The sequence below is a fragment of the Dryobates pubescens genome, chromosome 16, assembly GCF_014839835.1.
Source record: "Dryobates pubescens isolate bDryPub1 chromosome 16, bDryPub1.pri, whole genome shotgun sequence".
In the NCBI taxonomy this organism is placed as follows: Eukaryota; Metazoa; Chordata; class Aves; order Piciformes; family Picidae; genus Dryobates; species Dryobates pubescens.
Genome location: NC_071627.1, coordinates 23,414,282 through 23,436,233, shown reverse-complemented (window position 1 = coordinate 23,436,233; position 21,952 = coordinate 23,414,282). Strand labels below are relative to the sequence as shown.

Sequence of the window (21,952 nt, the reverse complement as noted above, 5' to 3'; positions counted from 1 at the left end):
TTCCCTCATTATAAACAGAACACTTCAGTTTCAGCCAAAGTGATGGTAAATATGCCAAGAATGAAATAATAGAACTCTACTGTAAACAGCAGTAAGTTACAACTTACATGTCTTATTCCAGAAAAAATAGCCACCTGGTTCAGTTCAACCAGGAGGCAAGGAGGGAGGTAAACAAATGTATAGATAACTAAGATCAAAAATCTGAAAAGTAACACTTGAATCTCCCCTTTACCATGCAACAATACTGTTGGTAGCTGGCACTGATCATGAATGCATACAGTAAACCTTGGAATACAAGGGAGCTTGCAACTGCACTGGAGAACTGAACAGGTAGAATTTCTGCAAGGTAGCAGAGCCTTGCTTATGCTAAAAATCACAGACAGCCTCTCTGCTTACACAAGAATAGTTTTAATGCAGCAAGGAGTATCTTTGTTAGATCTTATCAAGTTTATTAGTAGTTCCATTACCTGAGAGGCAAGATAATTAGACCACCTCAAGCAGACTTTCTGTTTTTTACTTCCTCTAAGTAGGTGAAACACAAGCAATAAAAGACTTTCAATTAAACACTTGCTGATAAGGAAAGTGGTTGAAGTATTTATTTTAAAATAATTATGCCCTTTTTGCCTCAGACAACTTGTACTGGGCCAACAACAGAGTGCACTGTACTTAAACAGCACCAGGGAACTACCGAAGCAAGGTGCTTACAGCACTCGGGGTGGGGTGGTTTGGCTTTGTTTAGGGTTGGGGGTTTTGTTTGGGGACTTTTTTGGGTGTTTGTTTTTATTTGTTTTTAATATGGAAACTTGATTTTGAATCAAGCACACTTCATGATTTGTGTGTGTGTTTGCCTGGGTGAAAACTCAATCAGGTCTATTTCAAATGCTCTGAGAGAACAGGCAGCTCTGAGCTATTTCAAAATAGACATTGCTATGTCATTTCATGAGATGAAAACACCTGATGGAGAAGCCAGATACTGTAGCCACTAATAAACAACTGCTTCATGTTATTTTCTCTTCCCAACAAAGAAATAGCAAGAATAAGTTTACAACTGAAGCTATTTCTGTGTGCAGCTCAGCACAGCCCTCCTCCTTAGCCCTACCTCTAAGTTTTGTGATAAACAAATTCTGTTTTGATAACACTTGGGGGTGGGGGGGGGGGGAAGTCAAAAATGAAGCTGTGCAGAAATTCAGCTTCATGAACAAGGTAAAAGAAGGAACATGTGCAAGAACCTCAGAGAAAAACAACTACTATGATTTCAAAACAAACAAATGTTGTTTTAAGTATCCAGCCTCGGTATTTTAAGTGCTACAAAACCTTCACAGTCAAAGGTATGCTTACTTTCTAAAAGTCCCAATACATGGTTGTACACATTGAAATCAGTTTACTATTAAGACTCAGTCAGCCCTGGGATAAATTGGAGGGGGACAGGGGGTAGCAAAGCAGAGCACAGAACTCTGCTACACTCTAGCTGTAAAAGAGGGCAAAAGAAAATTCAGTCAAGGGCACGAGAACAAACACTATTTATAGGAAATTGTGATGACCTGGAATCCTTTTATTCTACCACTTGAGACAATAATGAACTGTGTCAAGAGTGGGGAGAATCAAGCTCATCTCCAAAGAATCCGAAAGATTTCGGACAAGGTTCACCACCGAATTTTCCATCTGCCTGCATAACCTTCAGCCCCCAGCACAGGATCGGTCACAGTGCTTTTACTAAATACCTTCAGATGCCTTAGAGGTGCTCAGCAGAAGATGCATAAATCAGCAGCATTGCAAAGCCTGAAGAATCCTCTTACTACATAAAGCACATCATCTGCCTTCAACTAAATCATTTCAACAATTAACCACTTTTTGAAAGGAACGTGTCGGCTGCTCCTGGCTGGCAATACCTGCCGCCTTCCCAACACAGCCCCCACAGCCCAAGGATACTTTTAAAAAGCTGTAATTTACACAGCCACACAGAGCCTTAACGCAGCATGACACAGCAAGACACAGAAAGGTAAACATCTTTGTTTCATAACGCTAACCCCCTCCTGAGAATCCCTTTTGCACTGTCTAGCCACAAAAAGTCCTGGTAAAAACATAGCTTGAGAGAGAAAAGCACATTCACTAGAGACAAAACATTACAAAGCTGCTATTTTTTTGGTAGTTTCCTGAGCTTAGATTATTATTTCTCATTTTAAAAAGTAAATTTTAAAAAATAAATCGGTTGTTACGTGATTTCATTTCTCTCCAAAATACATTTCACCTCCCATCATTGCAAAGTTAAACAAAGTCCTATCTGCAATCATACGACAGGAGAAACGTTGCTTTGATATATTTACCTGTGCAGCAGAACTTTACAGGCCATTCTGATTATTTTTGCTATCCCAAACGAGCACTTCATGTAGAAGTGCTTCATTTGAGAAACAGCAAAGCGTGATGTGGGCTGCTGGCTGTGCATGCTGCTTGCTGGGATTCGATGGCTGCCTGTCAGGCTGTACTTCTGGAGTGCTGCGCTAAACCCTGCAGTCTAAATAGAAATAGACTGCAACATGAGGTCACTCCTGACAATAAGCTGCCCAATCAACACTTGAAAGCTTTCCTAACGTCTTGTTCACAGATTTTCTAGAGGGATAAGTATTTGGATGTTAAAGAGAGTGCTAAACTAAAACAATAAGGTTTTTTTCCCCCAGCAATACAGGCAGTGGTTGTATTTGGGCAGCATTTAGTCTCACTTTGTTGCTGTGAATGTTATTGCCTCCCTCTCACCCATCGCAGCTTATGAAAACAAAAAAGGGTTAACAAAAATATCCCTGTGAAGCAGTGAGGCTGTTGCCCTTGTCACTGCATTTAATACAGACAAAACAAACTGTTTACAGAACTTCCTACTCGCCATCTCTCCTATGCCTTCAAAAGCCCAAAGAACACATCAGGAGTTTTTATATTAGGTTTCTGACTGACAATAGAGGAGATGAACTGCAAAAAGTAAAGCTAATACTGCTTGGCAAAGCACAGCAATGAAAAACGTGGAATAATGACAAAGACTGATTGTAAGGGACTATTTCAACAGCCTGTCTTAAAAGTCAGCTGCAATGCTGAGTCAGTGATTCCCTTCTCCAAGTCAGGAGAGCAAACCCGAAAGAGCCTGGCAAAAAGGCTTCTGCTAACGGAGAATATGATGTCTCCTTTACATACACAATGTCAACTCCTGTGCAAGGAATCAATGTCCCCTGGCTGGGTAAACAGGCTTCAAGATCACTCAACAGGTTTCTTTTAAATACCATTTTCAAGCAGTCACTAAATCAAACTGCATTAATGATTATCCACACTCTCACCAGATCTCTAACTCACATTAACACCATGCAGGGCATGAAGGTCACACGGTTCAAAAAGAACAAACAGCGTAAGAAAAAAAGGCAGTGAGCAAAATTATGAGCAAGACACAGTCCAAACAACTAGAAGGAAGGTCATATACCCCATAGTACGAATCAAGACAGCCAGTCTTTAACATATAGAACATGCAAACCCAGCATTCTTTCTCTTCTTTCCATGAAGAGCCCAAAAAAACAGATAATCAGTTCTCAAAACCCGCCAACAGCAAAGAGGCAACTTTGCCTCCAGCTTAAGGAGCTGCAGCAATCCTATTTGAAGTCCTATTTCTCCTCCTCTTTCCATTACAAACTGCTGCAGGCCCTATGTCAAGACAAACATCCTAGTAAAACTGCATTAACATCTGGGGGACATAATTGTTCTTTTACATCAGGAAAAGAAAACCAAAACCCAAAAGCCATTAAGTGCCTACTATGAAAGCCTTTAAGTTTGGAAAACAGATTTACAGTATTTAATGTGGTTCGAATTTTGCTAAAGCATATTTGGTCATTCTCTGCAGTATGTTTGGTTGGTTGGTTTTTTTCAATGTTTCTTGCAGTCAAACTCTTCTCTTCTTCTCCAGGATTTCTCCTTATCCTTCCCCACAGATTATATAAAATAGCAACCATAATTAATGCCTATTAATTTTTAATTAACCCTAAACACGGGAGGAAAAACGTTTTGCTCTTCAGGCTATCAAATTTAAGCTCCCAAACATGCTGAGTTTGTCACTGCTGCTGAGCTTACACATTCCACAAGCAACTAAATACCTGTGCAGAGCTAAACTGCTCTGAAACTTTCAGTGAAAGGAGCAGGTTTGTAAAAATTTCAATTTCAGCAACACTTTTGGGGTATTTTTGTTTGTGTTGGGGGGGTTGGGTAGGTTTGGGGGGGGGGGGGTTGGAGGTTTTTTTGTTGGGTTGTTGTTGGTTTCTTTTTATTTAACTCAAAGTAAGCAGCTCCGTTGCTGGCAAAGACAATGAACTATTAAAATCAATTCAAATTACAAAACAGAATGATGTTTCTCCCATTTTCTAGTTTACAAATACTTGCAGTGAAGTAGAAGAAAACATGCAACCAATCAGCAGGAGAGATTTCAACCTGAAATCCACGTCCTTCAGACTGCTCAGGCAGTAAACTTACTTGTGACTTTCCCTGCATTTCTTCTGCTTTTAGTCACACTTTTATCACAGATTCTTCCTCACCTCTCTCTACAAGGTCTTACATGCAATGCCCATACCAAACACATGCTGCAGAGGGGAAAAGGTAAAACTCACTATCTGCAGAATGCAAACTCTGCTCTTGCTTGTAATACTCATGTTTTACAAGCAAGAGCAAGTAAGCTTAAAAATCTTACTTCCATTTGAGTACTTATGCACCTCCTTTTAATTAAAAGCTGACTCCTACTCCAGTGCTCCTGCCTCTGCAACTTCTCACAGCTCTCTACCAGCAGAGCCCATCCAAACAGGTCCCTCTACGGAGTCTGGCTCCTAGGCAGGCAACACAGGTCCCTCCAGCTGCAGCAGCCATCACACCTGCTTGGACAATGCAAGCCCTTGGCTTTCTGCATGGTTTTCTAATAACTTTTTTCTACAAAGCAGTTAAACCTCAGCTTGTGTATAGCTGCCAGTCATGTCACTCCTACACTGGGATAACAAAGAAACACCAACCTCCAAGAGAAATTTAGTTGGCAGAGTTGAAACAAACTGGAGAAAGATCTACTGGTGTTTTACAAGTATATTAGCAAGTCAGCTTTCACAATCCAGAGTCTTCATTTCAACTCAGATTAAGACCTTCTGGACCCTCAAACCAAGGATTTTTGCAAGCAAGGCATTCTACAAAGTCTCACATATAACCTTACAAAATGTCATCTTTAAAGTGCTCTGTATTTCCTCTACATTGCTCCTATTAAAGGCCTTCCAGAACCTCTAAATTCCAACCTACAAATCATTAATGGTCAATTTCCCCACTTCCTCTCCACTATGGGGAGTCACTTTGGTCATTTAAACTTCCTCTTGGTCCCTGGGTGTTTTCCTTCTAGAATATTTTCAGGAAGTACTCGCATCTACAGAGCCTTCATTACAATTGTTTGAGATATATTCCACTGTCCTCCAGTGAAATAACCAAGTACTTCTCTCATTTAACATCTCATCAAACTGACAATTAAACAAAAACAGCCACCCACATCTGGACAAATTCTCAGCTGTTTAGGAAAAAGAGTTATGTAAGGACACATTTCTACTCACTAGCACAGGACAAGAACCGGTGCTAGGATTTCCCACTGGAAGGTAGTGCTGGAAAGCTGGCACAGAATGGGTTTGCACCCACCAATATTCATATTCTTTTTATATTTCTGCTACAAAGTTTGCTGTTTAAATATCACCCCAGAGCTTCACTGCAATATGCCCTTTTCCACTTTCTCTCCATAAATCACCATAGCTAATCCAATCCAAGTTCTCAGGCATTCCTCTGCAGAATTTGGGAACGGTTCTTTTATCCCAGATTTTACTACTACAAGAACAGCATCCACTTCTAAAGCTTCAGCTTGTAGACACCACCACTCATCTCAAAAGCCTGACAGCTTCTCTCTCAGGCAGAGAAGACTAAATTGCAAACTCCAAGGCACAAACAAGTCACCTTGTTGATGCTGTAACGTTCCTGGAATCCGAGAGACTCCCTGTCACATCTAGATGCACCACCGCTGGCCTTTCAACAGGTTTCCCTGTGCCATCTTCTGGAAGTTCTTCAGACTGCTCAAGCTTTACATCTTCCTCCTCTTCCAAGAGATCATTGAACTTAAAAAAATAAATAAATACATATTTAGTAACAATTAATGTCTTGTAGGAGGTCCAGGGAACTAAAAGAGCATGAGAGGTATAAAAGCAATGTACATGTAAGAGAACATATTTCAGGTTTAGAGAAACAGGCACACTAGACTGGCTTTTATGTAAAGCCATCCATTCCACATCATTAAAAAGCTACATAACCCTTTGCAGTTTTTATCCAATGTTTCAAAAGAGAAGCCCCTTTGATGCAGTAAATGAACACACAGAATGAAGAAATAACAAAACCCCAGCCACTCTGAGGTCACAAGGCAGAGAACCTTTCTTGCTCTATGTCTAAAACAGATAATTCTCCTGTTCTACAGGCAGCCTTATTCACATAGGCGTAGCACTTCTATGCACCCTTCTATGAAAGGCTACACAGAAGCCTAAGCATCCAAAGTACTGGGTTAATACTTAAAGACAAACATAAGAGCAAGAGCATTGAGAAGTTTCTATGAAGCCTCTTGTCTGTTTTTGTTTCCAAACACAGAAGACCTTTTCACTGAAGCAATAAAATACAGCCAATTTGAAAACAAAACAATACAGCCAACTGACAGCTCAAAAGAGTCACCTTTTAAAAGCAACTGTCTAAAACATACAAAGGTAAAGACAACAAAGTGACTCTGTTTGATTACAAAGCTCCTCTGTGATTGATTACTGATCTCCCAAACTTGCAACCCCCAAAATTAAAGGAGCAGCAGCCTCAAGAAAACATGCTTTATAGTATCTGCCATGTGAGCATAAAGCAAAACCACTGAACTGAGGAAAATCAACACTTGAGAAGCTGAGGATTACACAGAAGCCAGAGAAAAGGTGTTTATTTCTAAAAGGGGTGCAGTGTGTTAGATGGCCCTACATTTAGGGCAAGAAACATATTCATTCCTGAGTTCCCCCTGTAATTGCAAGAGGATGTGCCGCTGAACCAAGGGCAAGTCCCACCCACCACAGCACAGTCATGGCACGGCCACCCCTCTGTGCCCTCACCACTCCAGCCCGGGAGGGAGTAGGACCCAGCAGAAGTGCACTGTTGACATCTGGTGGAGACACCACGAAATTAAAGGGACACCCCATCAGGTCCAAAAACCTCGGGGTAGGAAACCAAACCAATCAACCAAGCAGACAAAAAGCCAACCAACAAACCCAAAAGGCCCCAAGACACATTACCCAGACTGTTATGCTTGGGCAAACCATTTGTTAAAAGATATCATGACCCACAGACAAGTCTGTCAGTTCAAAGCATGAGAGTACAGCTCAGCTAACTATACTTTAAAGAGCTGTTACCCAAGCCCAAAGTAAAAGTCCTCAGCCTCAGGTTGCAAAAGAGCTTCCTGCATGCAGCAGGGCTGTGTCAGTTCTCGGTGCTAGACACACTCCTGCAAAGAGCTGAGCAGACAGCAAACACTGCAAAGCTGCAGCACTTTGCTGGAACAGTTAGCAGAGCAGAAGCTGCTCCATCCAGAACTTGCTGCCCACGCTTGGCAGACCAGACCAACGGGTGAGGCATCTACTGCAGTGAAGAGGAAGCAACCAGCTGCCCTCATACTTGCCTTACCTGTCTTGCTAGAGGAGGGGTTTGTGGCATAGTTGGCTTTAGAGATTCAGTATTTCTTGTTACCTTCCTCCCTAGCAACTGCTGGTTATTTACTGTTTCTCCTCTTTAAAGAAAATACATCATTTGTTAGGCCAACTGAATATATGAAAATTCAGTTTACAGCTTTCCATCTTTCTGAGGAAGGTTTTGAGCCAAGGTTTTATTGACAATCCATGAACCTGGCCTGGATGATACAAAAAGTACTTCTTCCATAGATTATCACTTATATACCACAACTTATTAGAATTAAAAATACCTGCCAACAGAAGAAGGTTGTACCACAAAATGGTAGTTTTATTTCCCTAACAATTCTCCATCTCTATTTATCCCAGCATGACATGGGATTTTAACACACAAAGCTCAATTTGTTAAGGAAAGGCACAGAGCAATTCTGGAAGCCATCAGTGACACAGACAGGTGAATGTGGCCATCCTGGCTGTTGGATGCTAGGACCCAGAGTACTTTTGTTCCACTCAGCTCTGTTTCTCTCATTTCACTGCTTTTCCCCACTACTGTGAAGATGATATTTTGAAGTCTTAGAACCAGAAACACCATTCAAAAATGTTGGCAGAGGGAACCACCACTGATAAGATCAGCAGGTGAAGTGCGAGACCCTGCATGCTTCTGTAAGACACACCTAGGTGTATTACTGAAAACCAACAGCAGCACAGTTCTGCTTTTGCTCAAAGAACAGTTCTCCTCTCCTAAAAAGGTCATTGCCAAGCTGTACTGTTTACATAGCACAACAGAGACTGCTGAGCAGGACACTGCTGGGTTAGTTCTTCGGTATTTTCTATACAGCACAGCCATCCTGACCACAAAACAACTTCACAAGCACACCTGTTCAGAAAGTGTATTTAAGGAAATACCAGGGTTTGTCACACTGCAAGAAACCCCTAAATGGTCTGCTACTAAATAAAAGGAAATGTCAATATATCTTTCACAAACAGAAATAAAACCATATTGCCATTTCAGATACTTTACCTGCTCAGTTATTGAGCTTAAATCGTTAGTAGATGAAAAATCTTCCTCTTCGTTTTCAAAGAAGTCATAGTAGTTCTCCAGAAGTCCTGCCATTATTCTGCTAACCAGTTCTTGTTCTTTCAGATCCTCCACATCTGTGTAAATGCTGAAGATTTCAACACCAGTTTAGTTTAAAGACCTAAATCCAAGTTTCCCCAAAGAACTCCTGTGAGTGACTTCTATGACTAAGGGCTACACCCCACACCACAAGGGAAGGCCAAAGGCTCTTTAGGAAGGACAGGCAGGGGAAGTAAGGAAGGAGTGTCACTCTCTATGTCAATGACCAGCTGGAGAGCATGGAGCTCCACCTGGGGATGATGAGGAGCCCACAGAAAGCTTATGGGTCAGGATTAGAGGGAGGGCAGGGACAGGTGACACCCAACCAGGAAGACAGAGCAGATGAGGCCCTCTGTAAATAGACAGGAGCAGCCTCAGCTCACAAGCCCTGATCCTCATCAGGAACTTTAACCACCTGATACCTGTTGAAGGGACAGCATAGCAGGGCAGAAGCAATTCAGGAGGCTTCTGGAATGCACTGCTGATACCACCCTTCTCCAAGTGACAGAAAAGCCAGTGAGGAGAGGATCACAAAGATGACCAAAGGGATAGAGCACCTCTTCTACAAGGACAGGCTGAAAGAGCTGGGGTTTTTCAGTCTGGAGTGAAGAACAGAAGGCTTCTGGGAGAATTTAGACCAGCATTCCAGTGCCTAGAAAGGGTCTACAAAAAAGCTGGAGAGGGACTTTTTACAAGGAACTTTTTACTGATAGCACAAGGGGTAATGGTTTTAAAGTGAAAGAGGGCAGACTTGGATTAGATCTAAGGAAGAAGTTCTTCATACGAGGGTGGTGAGGCACTAGAACAGGCTGCCCAGAGGGGTTGTGAATGCCTCATCCCTGGAAATGCTCAAGGCCAGGTTGGAGGGGGCTTTCAGCAGCCTGGTCTAGTGGAAAGTATCTGCCCATGGGAAGGAGGTTGGAACTAGGGGGTGCTTGAAGTCCCTTCTAACTCAACTCACACAGAACTTTAAATATACCTTCACACCACTACAAGCTTTATACTAAAGTGATGAATACAACTTTTCATGAGGAACATTTAAAATTCAGGGATTTTCCTGAAGAGAGGAAACTCCAACATACATTTGTACTTTAACAGCTTTCTTGCTACAAGTAGTCATCTACACACTACCTCTAAAAATTTTGAAGCTTAGTGTAGTAACAATAATGCCACAATGGAACCAGTGGTCTCTAATAGACAAGCTTGTCTCTCTGACATAGACAAGCCATGGTTTAGATCTGAACAACAACTGCAAGGCAAAACTGGAGTAAGGTAGGGGAGAACAGAAAGATAGTGTCCAAAACATATTGTTACTCATGGACTGGGAAAGGCTTTAGCCTAAAGACACACACAAACTCAGATAAAAAGGCTACATGAACTTTTACAGCTAACTTACTGAAAGACATCCGGGCCAAAGACTGCAGCTAAAGAACTTGCTGACCAAATTTCTTCATGATGCGATGCTACGTTAGCTAAAAATTTACACAGAAACTTCAACAAACTGTAATTAACAGGTGGAAGCTGCTGCAAGAGGAACCTCAGCTTTCTTCCAAATTCATCTTCATTATTATAATCTGGAAAATAGAACAACAGTATTTTGCACACAGAAATAAAAGAGCTGCTGCTTCGCATCAGATATAAACCAGCTTTTGGACTCTGCTCACAGCAGTTGCACTTCCAAAGTAAATTTTGTCAGCTCACAACCTAAAATGTCAGAATTTGCCTTGCTTTGTTCAGCCTGAGATTCTCCTACTACATTCATCCATTGAAAAAGTAAAAAAACCCACCCTAAACCCAAGATCTGAAGCATCCAGCCCACATAACTGAAAAGCATGCCTAGTGGTAGTATTTCAGAACAGCCTATCTGTCCCAGCATCTCAGTCTCTTCCTTTCTGATGTTTCCAAGAGAGGCTGACAACTCATTTCCCACTCTGTCAGTCTTCTTCAATGATGTCAGAGGTTTGAAGGGGTGGTGAAGAGGCAGAGGAAAGTAACAAAGGAAAAAACCCTCCCTAGTCTTGTAGGACAGCACCACCAGATTGCTTTCCTAATGATACATTCAGCTATGAATTTAATTTCTGCTGTGAAGCAGAAACTGATATCCTAAACCAATGATTTCCACCACATTCTCCTCTGCAAGTCCAAACAGCAGTTTTTCCCAATTAATGCTCACTCAAGTTTCTGATGATGTAAGGATAGCTCCTCTCTGTCCTTCCATTTTACAATTGTGTAACAATTGCTTTGCAGAAAAGCTTTAGAGACAGAAACAGCTCCAGAGAGAGTAAGCTAACTTAAAAGCTAGTTAAGTTCTCCCCATTTCAAGCAAGCTACTTGGACACTCTACTTCCTTCTGTAATATTTAACCAATGAACCTAAGCAATCTCACTGCAAATTACCTGAGTGCATACTTAGCTTGAAGCTTGCTGATTCCATTCCAGCCCTGAAAAAGGGGCACCATAAAGCTTCCAGATTCTCACCCCACATTTAGCCATACCCTTCATTAAAATATCTCCCCCTCTTATGACATTATCAGCCTTAGGGGTAACAAGGTTCAATGAGTTTATAGTCACATTTAAACTACACTATCCACCTAGAAAGGTTGGACCAGATGATCCTTAGGGTCTGTTCCAACCTGGCATTCTGTGATGCTGTGAATTCTTTGTACCTAACAGAGAAAATCCACATAAAGGAAATGTCAGGAAAGCAAAATGGTGGGGGGGGAGAAAAAAAAAAAAATACCAACAGGCCTCTCCCTTCTTTTCTAGACACTTGAAAACTCTTCTCAGATCAGTTTGAAAGGGAAAAGGATGTTTGAAGATGAGGAGCAGTCACTCTGCTTCTCTAGATAAGAGCTGTGCATCCTAGTCCTTAATACCAAATGAAAGAAGTGAGTGAATTCCCTGTTGTGTAGGTACAGTAACAGCAGGCAGCAGCTGTGCAGGACATCATTTGCTCAGACACAGTCAGCATCCACAGTGTGTGAACACAAGTAACCAGGCACAGAAAAAACATTCTCTCAAAACAGTAACAAAGCCAAATGAATATCATTTTGTCAGGTTTTACTCCAGAAATGCTTTAGGAAACAGAACAGCAAGCACAAGAACTTAAGAAATACTTTCACAAAGTAGACATTCAAGCAGGAACAGAGAGGTGACAGCCAGACCACCTCACACACATCTACACATGTTCTGTCTGACCAAGCTGTCCGAAAATGTAGGTTGTAAACAGCAGGCAGAGACCGGAAGTGGGAACATTCTTACCTGTAACTGAAATCCTCTGCCAGTAAGCCAGGGATACACACTTCTGGGACACATGGCCTAGCACACTGGGATCAAATTCACACTTCAATTACTAAAATCACTTGCCCTTTAGGAACCAAAGGGTCTGCAGGGAATGAGTCTCCAAAGATGTGTATGAGCCATACCTTGCTGTAGAACTGAGTTGTTTTGGGAACTAAGCTTACCCTAATGATATGGAAGGCCTTGTAAAGCCAGCAAATACCAGAAGTAAGCAATTCCTCTGCATAAAAGGCAGCTGATACTGCAATCTAGAAACTAACCAAGATGTGTCTACCAGACACATCTGAAATATCAAAAGCCAGAACTGGAACAGAGGAAATCAAAACTCTGAATTTTAGTAACAGGAAAGAGGATTGAAAAGTTTCAATGTCTCGATTTCCTTGGTACAGATGATGTGACATCTCTCTGAAATCATTTCATCTTACACTTTATAAAAACACAGCAGAGACAGTGAGCTGCAAGTTTCAGTGAGTTTCTCTGTGTGTTTAACAAAGGAGAATAAATGAGGTCTCACATACTGAAGAGCAGCTCTTTTCCCAAAATGACCCACCTGTCAATCCTTCCACAGTCCATCGCCTCAACCATGGGAAACTCCCTATTTCCGTGGTGTATTTCACAAGTCACAGAAGGGAATTACACTTCATGCCAAGTGAGTACTCCTCAATCAATCCCATCTCCAGCCCTGGCAGATAACATTGCAAACCAAGGGGCAGAGCAGTACTAGCTGAGCACCCAGAAGCATTCTGTGTTACTGTCCTAACAACCTTTTTGTTATTTGTTATCTTTTTCATGAGGAGCAAGGGGGGGAAGGGGGCAACAAAACAAACCCCAAACAACAGTTTACTAGTTACTTAGGTCCAATGAACATCAGCAAGACAAACCACACAGCAGCTCTATCACTAATGGAATTTCCCATCCCCTTCAGTTTCTCATTACTGCACAGGACAAATGGAACCTCAGCCTCAACAAGCCTCTCTGGTCAGTAGCTTCCAAAAGCTGTTTCCAACACAAGACTCCTTAGTACCTCACACCATTAGTGCTCGGCCTCTGCTCACCAGCTACAGGCCACCAAGGGGGATAAACACAGCTCAAGAGTACAAGAAAACTATTCTGTAGTCATCCCAAACCAATTCCTCCTCTGAACAAATAGGACTAGCACAAGCATTATCAAGTTATCAGGAATAAACTTGACAACAGAAAATTAAATCCAACAAAAGTGGGCATCTTACAAAGCAAAACAAGCCCAGCACTTGGAAGGAAGTACAAACTGACACTGGAAAATGAGCAACACTCCTGCAGAGTGACAACCAGCAAACCCCTCAGTTATCTCACAGGGTGCAGAGCTCCAACAGCAGCATACCCTTTGAGAACATTACTGAAGCAGTGCTGCAAGACAAGTGTTTCTACTAGTCAAGTTATGAATCAACTCCAACACCAATCAACACAGCAGAGGTCAAAAGACCCAGAAGAGTGGATACAGACAGACAAGTTGGGAACTGGAAAAGAAAACACTGTGCCAGCATATGGGTGTCAAATTAACAGGGTAAGGTTTAGCAGTATATGAAAAAACATACTTAGCAACAATATGCTGATGACAGGTGGTTTTTTCCCTCCTACAAATGAATCTTAGACTGAAAAAAATCCACAGTGGGAGAGCAAATATGACATGAGTATAGGGTTGAGGGCTCCTGTGTAGCATGCAAAAGCTCTAAGTGCCATGAAATCATAAACAGAGTAAGTGAAATTCAGTGTACATAAGAGAAAAGAAGACAAAAGCATTCCCTAACACTTCTAAAGTGATGGAAAGCCATCAAACAACTCTGATTCCAGTGGCTTTGACCAGTGTCCCAGTATTCTCTCACAAGAACATGGAATATTCACAACTAATCAGCATGGTATGTGGCAGCTTCTCTGTCTTTGAATCCAGACTGAGTTTCCCAAGAAAGCCCTATTTATTTGGGGTTTGTGCTAAGAAAAGGTGTATTTGAATGCCTCCTGCTACACACATTATTACACAGAACTCCAAAGACACTTTCATGTCACTACAAAATTTAATGGAGGTTTTTACTCTTAAATGAATCAACTGAAAACACTGAGTCAAAAATAATTACTACCTTGAGAAAGTTGCATCAAATGTATGTGCAAACTGCCTGGGATAACTGGCTCTGGAAGTTCTTGAAGAAAAAATCTAAGAAGGCTAATAGCTGAGGGTACATCTGCTTCTTTAACCAGGTCCACATCTTCTCCATTATCATATCGTTGCCGAAGCCACTCCACTGTCTCAGCATTCCCATTGACTTGAAAAAGTCCTTCTTGTTCCAGACCCCCTGCATTTAGAGAAAGTTGCAGGAAGAAAGTTTTAGATCTAGTATGAACAAATAGAACAGAAATTGCTGATCATCAGATATGCACAATTCAAGACTTTCTGGGCAACAGTGTCGCAAGACTTCCAGCAGTCCCTCTCCTTGCAAACAGAGGCTTCTGCCCAGTTAGGAACACAGTAGTAAGGTAAATGTTGGCAGTACCTGAAACACACCTGTGAAGCCCCCTACTGAGCTGACTGCATTAGTGCTAGCTAGACAACAGTGACAATCAAACATAAGGAGTAAAGAAAGGAGGCGTGTATCACCAAAAATCCAACCCAAGTATCATCCAATTAAATCTAAGTACCTTAAGAAAACAAATACTGTTCCCAACCCCCAACGTGAGCTGTAAGAATAACAGCTAAATCATTCCATAAAGCACAGCAAGTTGATACATACCATGTTCCTCAATATAGTCCACGACATGGCGGACTATGAATGGAACCTCATTGTCTGGTTGCCCTTCTTGCTGCAGCTCATCAAGTGGAATTCCAAATATTTTGTTAGCAAGAACAGAGTTGCAGTTACTCAAGGAAGGGGAGGAGCTCTTCCTCATATCTTTTTGCAGCCAAAAATCAAAGCTGTCTTTTCTGTCAAGTAAGAAGAATTAAGAATCATCCTTCGGTGTACGCTGCTGAATGCATCGATCTGTAACACAACAGGCTTTAACTGCTTCATGCAAATACTCTCCAGTCTTTCTTAACAAGTTCACTGATTTAATGAAGTTCTGTAATGACTCCAAATTCAGCTAACTAGATAAATGACTGTAACCTAGGTGTTCTGCTCAGTCCTCAATAAAGGACCAATGAGACTATATACACAGCGGCAAAGGAAATGCAGAAAATTCTGGTTACAACGTCATTACTTTAGTCCGAAGGTGCTCTGGCAGAGCTAGATTCTTCAGTACATATTTTGACAGCATTTATCAGTCAGGCTTTGAAAAGCCAACACAAAACCCTCTCCAGAGGAAATGAAACTACTGGATTATACCAAACCAAACCCTCAAGTTTCGGTTTCATTAAATGATTAACTACTTCGTGCTACACAACTATAACGTGCGCAGTTCTGACCTATTTGGCGTATTCTGATCCACACAATAAAGCTCTCAACACCTGCATCAAATTAAAAATTTTATTGAACATGAAACCCCCAAAACTAGTTTCTAGATGCTCACTGATACCATTCTTCCTATCGTGCAGAAGCTCAAGCTTCACTTGCAAGTCTTTGCTTGATACAGGATCTAGATAGATAACAAAGGCATTACCAAAGGCATTGTAAGTCACTCAGTGCAACTGCTATCCTGTCAAACCCAAAATGTTTCTTCCAGCAAAGAAAAAAACCTGTCTTTTCCAAATAAATTAATTAAAGAGAGCAAACATACTTAAATCCAAGCACTTTCATAGTGGATGGCTCATAGAATACTGTCCATACTGCTAGTCAAAGCACTGTAACCAAACTTAATTCTCCGTTTACGAATGGATTAATAAATACAAATAAATTAGACAGCCTGAAATCCATACTTCATTTGCTTTCCACAGCCTGAGCACAGCAGTTGAAGAAACCTACCTCAGAGTACTTAAACAGCCGAGTTTGAAAAACGTTTTCTGCGCCAGCTGCCCTCACTGACCAAGCATTCTTTTGTCATTTATGGTTGTTTAAGATTATGGCAAAAGATCAGCCTGTAGTTCCTCATTGAAGAATAGCAGAACTCGATCAGTACTTCAGCAGTTAATCTGGAAATAAGGAAAATATTATTGAACCACAAAGTTTTCAACAGTTTTCAACTGGGTTACAAGTCTAAACATCACATTTGAGGAATTCTCCTTGTCAAATCATCGGTTTCTTGTTCAGAACAAGGAAGCATAAACACCACATCAGTCTGGCTCACAGGACAGCATGCAAAAAAACAAATGCCCTTTTTGCACTTAGTGGCTAACCAAACTTAAAGTTAGCATGGGACATCTTAGCATTAAGGATTATGAAATCATTTTCAGACTCATTCATTCTTCTTCCAAAGAATCACAAAGGGCTAAGTAGGTTATAGCCAGAGGTGTTTCACAGTACCTACCGCAAGAAACGTTCCATGTCTGCAACACTTCTGGAAGGATCGCAGGCACTAGTTTACCACGCCGTCTTTACATGGCACAAACTAAAACCAAAATCCTGACTAAGGAGCAAAACAGCTGAGCAGACCTCAGTGGTACACAACATCTTTTCTAGAAAGTTAATTATGTGTCCCAGCCACCGGTTCAAAGTCCGAGTGGTCATCAGATCCGGACACAGGAAGCAATTTCCCAAGCTGGGATTCTCTAGAACCACCCACACTCCTGCCACCTTTCAGAATGAATCCTGATTAGCTGGGTAATTCTTATGTTCTCAGCTCTCAAATAGCTATGGGCCACAGCAACAGCCTTTTGGGCTTTCTGTGGTACTAAACATTGAAACTACAGTTCTATGACACAATGGAGCCGGCTTTAACATCCAAATATAATCAAAAAGTCATCTATTGCCTTGGTCACATCCGTTACCTCTTCTAAATAAACTCCAGCAGCTCTAACCGGGCAAAACTAGCTTGCAACATACACATACACACAAACACAACACACATCACCCAAATTAGACAATAAAAAGGCCTTCCCTAGCTTCACTTCATAATATAAGGAGTGAAATCTTCTGTTGATTAAGATTGTTATGAGAATTCAACTGGCAGACTTGAGAAAAGCACCTTCCCTCTTTTTCTTCCCTCTGAGTCTTGCTCCAATTCCACAACAAAAGACATCAACTTCATCTTCATCTCCAAAGTCCTTACAACCTACTACTCTCATTGCTATTCCAAAATGTCAGTTCATTCCTTAGCCCATGACACCAGGAATCCAGGTTTTCCTGTTCCAAATCCTCCTTAAACTGCGCCCATGTTTTAAGGCAGCTGGCCATAAGTTCTACATAAGGCTGCTTGATCATCCTCTTCAAAATTCTCTTGCACTGAGGCCTAGAGGAAACAGTATTGTGGGCTTAAGTGTTTAAATCTTAGCCTATAGATGTAACCAATACTGACCAATATCCTTTTCTGTTCTTTGCCATCTATCTCTATCACCTTGGATCACACACAGGTTGTAAGTCTGTTACGTGTCTCACACAAGTGGATCCTGGTCTGAGATCAAGACTGCAGGTGAGTTGACAACAGAAAACCAAGGGTTATATTCCAGACAACAGGCTTCACTTTATTTGTGTTTGTTTTAACCAATCAATCCCCAGGCAGCAAGCAATATTTAAACTATAAAGATGCACACCGTTTATTGCCTCGAGTTCTACCAAAATCAGCCTATCCACAGTGAAGCAGAAAGACTCATGCTGGCCGGCTGTGGGGTTAATGGCAGCTGGGAAAAAGTCTTTGATGGATCTGCCACAATTGCTCCAGGCTGCCTTGCTAAAACAAACAACAAACAAACATCATCTAATAAAAAGAGCAAATTAGAAGCAACCACTTCTTCATAATTCAGAAACAAACAAAAGATCTTGACATCCAGCTCATAAAATGTTAATGATTTAATACTGTACCTCCACTTTTTACACTGATCAACAGCTTTCCCACTTGCCTTCCCTTGACTCAGGATGTACACCACTTGAGTGCAGGCACAAACGATGACTAAGACAAGATTTATAGCCTCCAGAATTATTTCTAGAGTCTTTACCAAATAATGAACAATACTTTGAGAGTTGGAACTCTTTTTTCTGCCATGATCAAGCATCTCAGAAAATAGGAGCGGATCCATTCGGTTAACTATTCCTACCTTTGTCCGTATTACCCTGACACTTTTGAGAAGGTGCTTCCCCCTCCCAATTTCACATCCTACAGGCTTCACAAGTCCTATCAAGAGAAAGACAACTATTTTTTTAAATAATGAAACATATCTAACATTAGATAAATATATATAATTTAAAACACAACACCACCACACACACACACCCTAAACCTAAAACCTAACCAGCTGGCTACATCTTTCTCAATCTACCTCCCTCTCTTGCTGCTACAAACATTTACAAAAATCCCCTAAACTACAAAATTTAAGTACAGAGAACTAAAACCATAACTTATTGTGACCACCTATTACAAGAAACTTTTAAAAGAGGCTGAAAAAACCCCCACCATACTATATCCTGTGCAGCATTGTGAGTCCAAACATCTTAAGTTTAAAGCATCAAGTTTCATTCTGTGTTGTGTATTTAAGAGCTCTCAGCTGTTATTTAAAAAACAAATTCTTGTTTGGGGGGTAGGGGGGGTTGGGTTTGTGTTTTTAAACTAAAGCAAGCACTTCATAAAGTCTGCTGGGAAAACAGCACCACGGGTTTCATTTTGCCATCATAATAGCATTCACTTATCTTGGCAACTGAAGAAGCATTCACACCCACATATGAAACGCCACTAAAGAAAACATAGAATACAATTGCAACTGTTAACATTTGAGGAATAGGTATGAAAGCTTAGACTTAAATTTAGCTCAGCTTTTACATTACTGGCTGAACCACAAATAGATGGGTGTCATTTTATATTAAAGCCCTTAGGGCTCTACCACCCTGCCTTAAAACAAAGGAATAAAACAACAAGTAAAGATAAAATAAACCAGAAACGGGCTACGAACTGAAACCATGCCAGGAATGGAAACACTAATTCTGAGCGTAAAATTATTCCACAAGTCTCAACTATTTCAGCAATTCTTTTAGTTGCCTGTTTTTGCAATAAATTCATATTGTCTGTGAAGCCAAAACCCAAGCTAACCACGACCGCTGTTCTGCTCTAGTCTAATGTTTTATCTTGTGGGACCAACAGACGTCATCGATGACTTTTTTTGGTAACACAGGAAAACTAAAAACTACACATAAAAATTTTAGATAGGAAAAAAAGTGTTACAGGGTACCAAAAAATCACTTGTCATACTTCTCAGGGAATGCACCTCAGGTTTAGACTTTAGCTTTTTCACTTCACAGCACTGTCACCCTGTGAGCCACCTACATGTTTGCACCCAGGGGCCTAAAGGAACACCTCTGGTACAGAAGATCAGAGCTCCTTGTCTGCAATATAAGAAAGTTTATTTACAGGTACAATCCCACAAAAACATTAAGGTGGCCCAAAGTTTTGAAGGTCCTGCTTTATATTTGATAAATAAAAAAATAATGTATGATGACTTATTTATGTGACATATTTACATGACTGACTGATAACTAGGCAAAATTCTGAGAGCAAACATGCTTCTGAATCCAAATGAGCTGATGTGTTTTTTTAAGCTAAGTCTGAAATGTTCAAAGTTGTAACAGATTTCAAGAATGGCAAAAACTGTGCTTATTTCAATTAATCTGAGAAGATGGCCAGGTTGGGGCAGGGGACACAGCCTGAAGGAAAATAATAATACATAAAAAAAGAAAGGGGGGGGGGAAAAAAAAGAAAGAAAGAAAAAGAAAACTGGAAAAAGCCTCACCCCAAGCTCCCAGGCTTTAAGCAAACAAACAGACACTACCACAAACAAACAGACTCTACCACAAACTCCTGACACAGGAAAGGACAAATACTTGACTAAAGAGCACAGTTAAAGCCTCCAAAGCTGTGCAAGGGCTTGAATAGGAAGAGCTACAGAATACCCTCCATGTAACAAGAATAATCATCTTAGAGATGCATTTAAGTACTTACTAATGTACTTGAGTAGTCAAACCAAATTATTTAATGAAAAAAATTTAAAACCAGCAAGATGAGCTTAAAATAGATTCATAAAACAAGGTTTCCTCTTTTTTGACTGTTGGTGAAATCAGCTATCAAAAGGTATTTTAGTCTAGTTGGGATTGGCATATCAGGCAGTTGGGCTTAGATATTATTTCAAACTTAAGAAGCTGGTTGTCTAAAGACTACCCTCCCCAGCTCCACAAAGGCACAATGTCTTAAAATAAGCACAGCTACAGAATTTAACTTGCAGTGCTGAAGGAAACCATGTTAGAATGAAGGTCTCTTCAAGCAGATGCAACTTCCCTGCTCCCTTCATTCCTTGGTAGTTACTAACTCTTCGCTGACATGTTTGCTTTCTGGTTAAACAGGAATGAAAAGGAGACAAGCTTGCTGCAGTTTTGCACACAATCACAAAAGGAGTCAGCAGAAGCATGAACACCAGCTCTTTAATTAATAAACTCACTACTTACACATATGTGCAAAGGCACATACATGCTTTCTCTCTCACACACACACTCTCAACATCAACTCAGTTTGCTGAAATTTTCCATCATCTTCCACTAGCACCTCTGAGATCTTCAAAAACCACTCAGCTGACAAAATCCTGGTTATACTGACACAGCAAATAAAAGCACCAAAAAATACAGCAGCAGATTTTGCACAATGCAATTGTCATGTAATTTTTGTTTCCTGGAAATGAAGTAGCAAAGCTTCTAATTGTCAAATTAAGCCTTTCTGTTCTTACCATGGAAGAATGCAAGAAAATAATTCCGGAAGGCTCCTCTGGAAAAGACATTACTAAAACTGATAGAATTGGGGGGTTTATTTTTAAAATTCCCCAGCCAAGAAGCCCTGCTATTGATTAGTATTTATTTTCCAGCCATTAAAGTTCAGTCTACAATTCCAGCTGACAGAAGCCAATTACACTTTCTCTGAAAAAGCCCATTATCAAATACAGATCTTCATGAAAGACATCTCCTGTCTGCCTCTTCACAAGAGGCAGAAAAATGGGCTGGCTTTAGACACATTAAATGCAGAATTTAGAGGAGAACACCCCACAAAGCTTCACACTTTAAGAACCAAATTAAACATTTAGCAACTGTACTTTTACAGTATCAGTAAAGCCTCAAATACAGCAACTGATTTAAGACAGATTCCCCCCAAAAAATGGACATTTTACGAGAGCAAGCCGAGAGATCACCAAAGCGTTCACCGATTTTCGAGTGTTCTGAGACACAAAGATAACGTCATATATTCACTTACTCGATAAAATCCAAAGGCTTTTTGCAGCATTACAGCAACTCATAATCCTTCTATGATTCTGCTGTAGCAAGAGGAATTAAAACCATCAGCGATAGCAGAAGAAAGTAGCTGTTTGCTCGCTGCCTCACACCCACACTGAGCGCTGCCAGATTTGCTCTCGGCTGCCGCTGCCAATGCACATGTGCAGAATTATAAAGAAACTTCCTGCTCGCACAGATCCCATCACATTCTTAACAACGGTAGTTAATAAATAAAAAGGCTTTTGTATCTTGTGTAACAGCTAATTGTATTCATCCTACTTGCCTATCCCCCTTCCCCCCAAATGTAAAGCCAGCTCCACCAACCACACACGTATAATTCCCACTCCATCAGATAATACAGAACTTAATTGCAGTGGCATTATAAAAGTACAGTAAGGGAAGAGACAGGAAGAAATTACCAGTAAAGCTACGCTGGAAAGGCTCACG

General features: G+C 40.8%; 1 protein-coding gene across 4 annotated transcripts in view; it reads right to left on the bottom strand.

The window, feature by feature from the left end:
• FAM13B (family with sequence similarity 13 member B) overlaps positions 1-21,952 on the bottom strand; it is a 49,436-nt gene that overhangs the window by 23,135 nt on the left and 4,349 nt on the right. For 3 of the 4 annotated variants that reach the window (XM_054168663.1, XM_054168666.1, XM_054168665.1), the window contains exons 2-7: positions 16,076-16,242; positions 14,909-15,099; positions 14,261-14,473; positions 10,244-10,421; positions 8,752-8,896; positions 5,989-6,146 (exon numbers count right to left, since the gene is read on the bottom strand). In XM_054168663.1, the coding sequence (XP_054024638.1) occupies positions 5,989-6,146; positions 8,752-8,896; positions 10,244-10,421; positions 14,261-14,473; positions 14,909-15,065 (851 nt within the window). In that variant the 5' untranslated portion in view covers positions 15,066-15,099; positions 16,076-16,242. Of the gene's footprint in view, positions 1-5,988; positions 6,147-8,751; positions 8,897-10,243; positions 10,422-14,260; positions 14,474-14,908; positions 15,100-16,075; positions 16,243-21,485; positions 21,622-21,952 lie in introns of those variants that run through there. The other variant, XM_054168664.1, reaches the window with a different exon arrangement.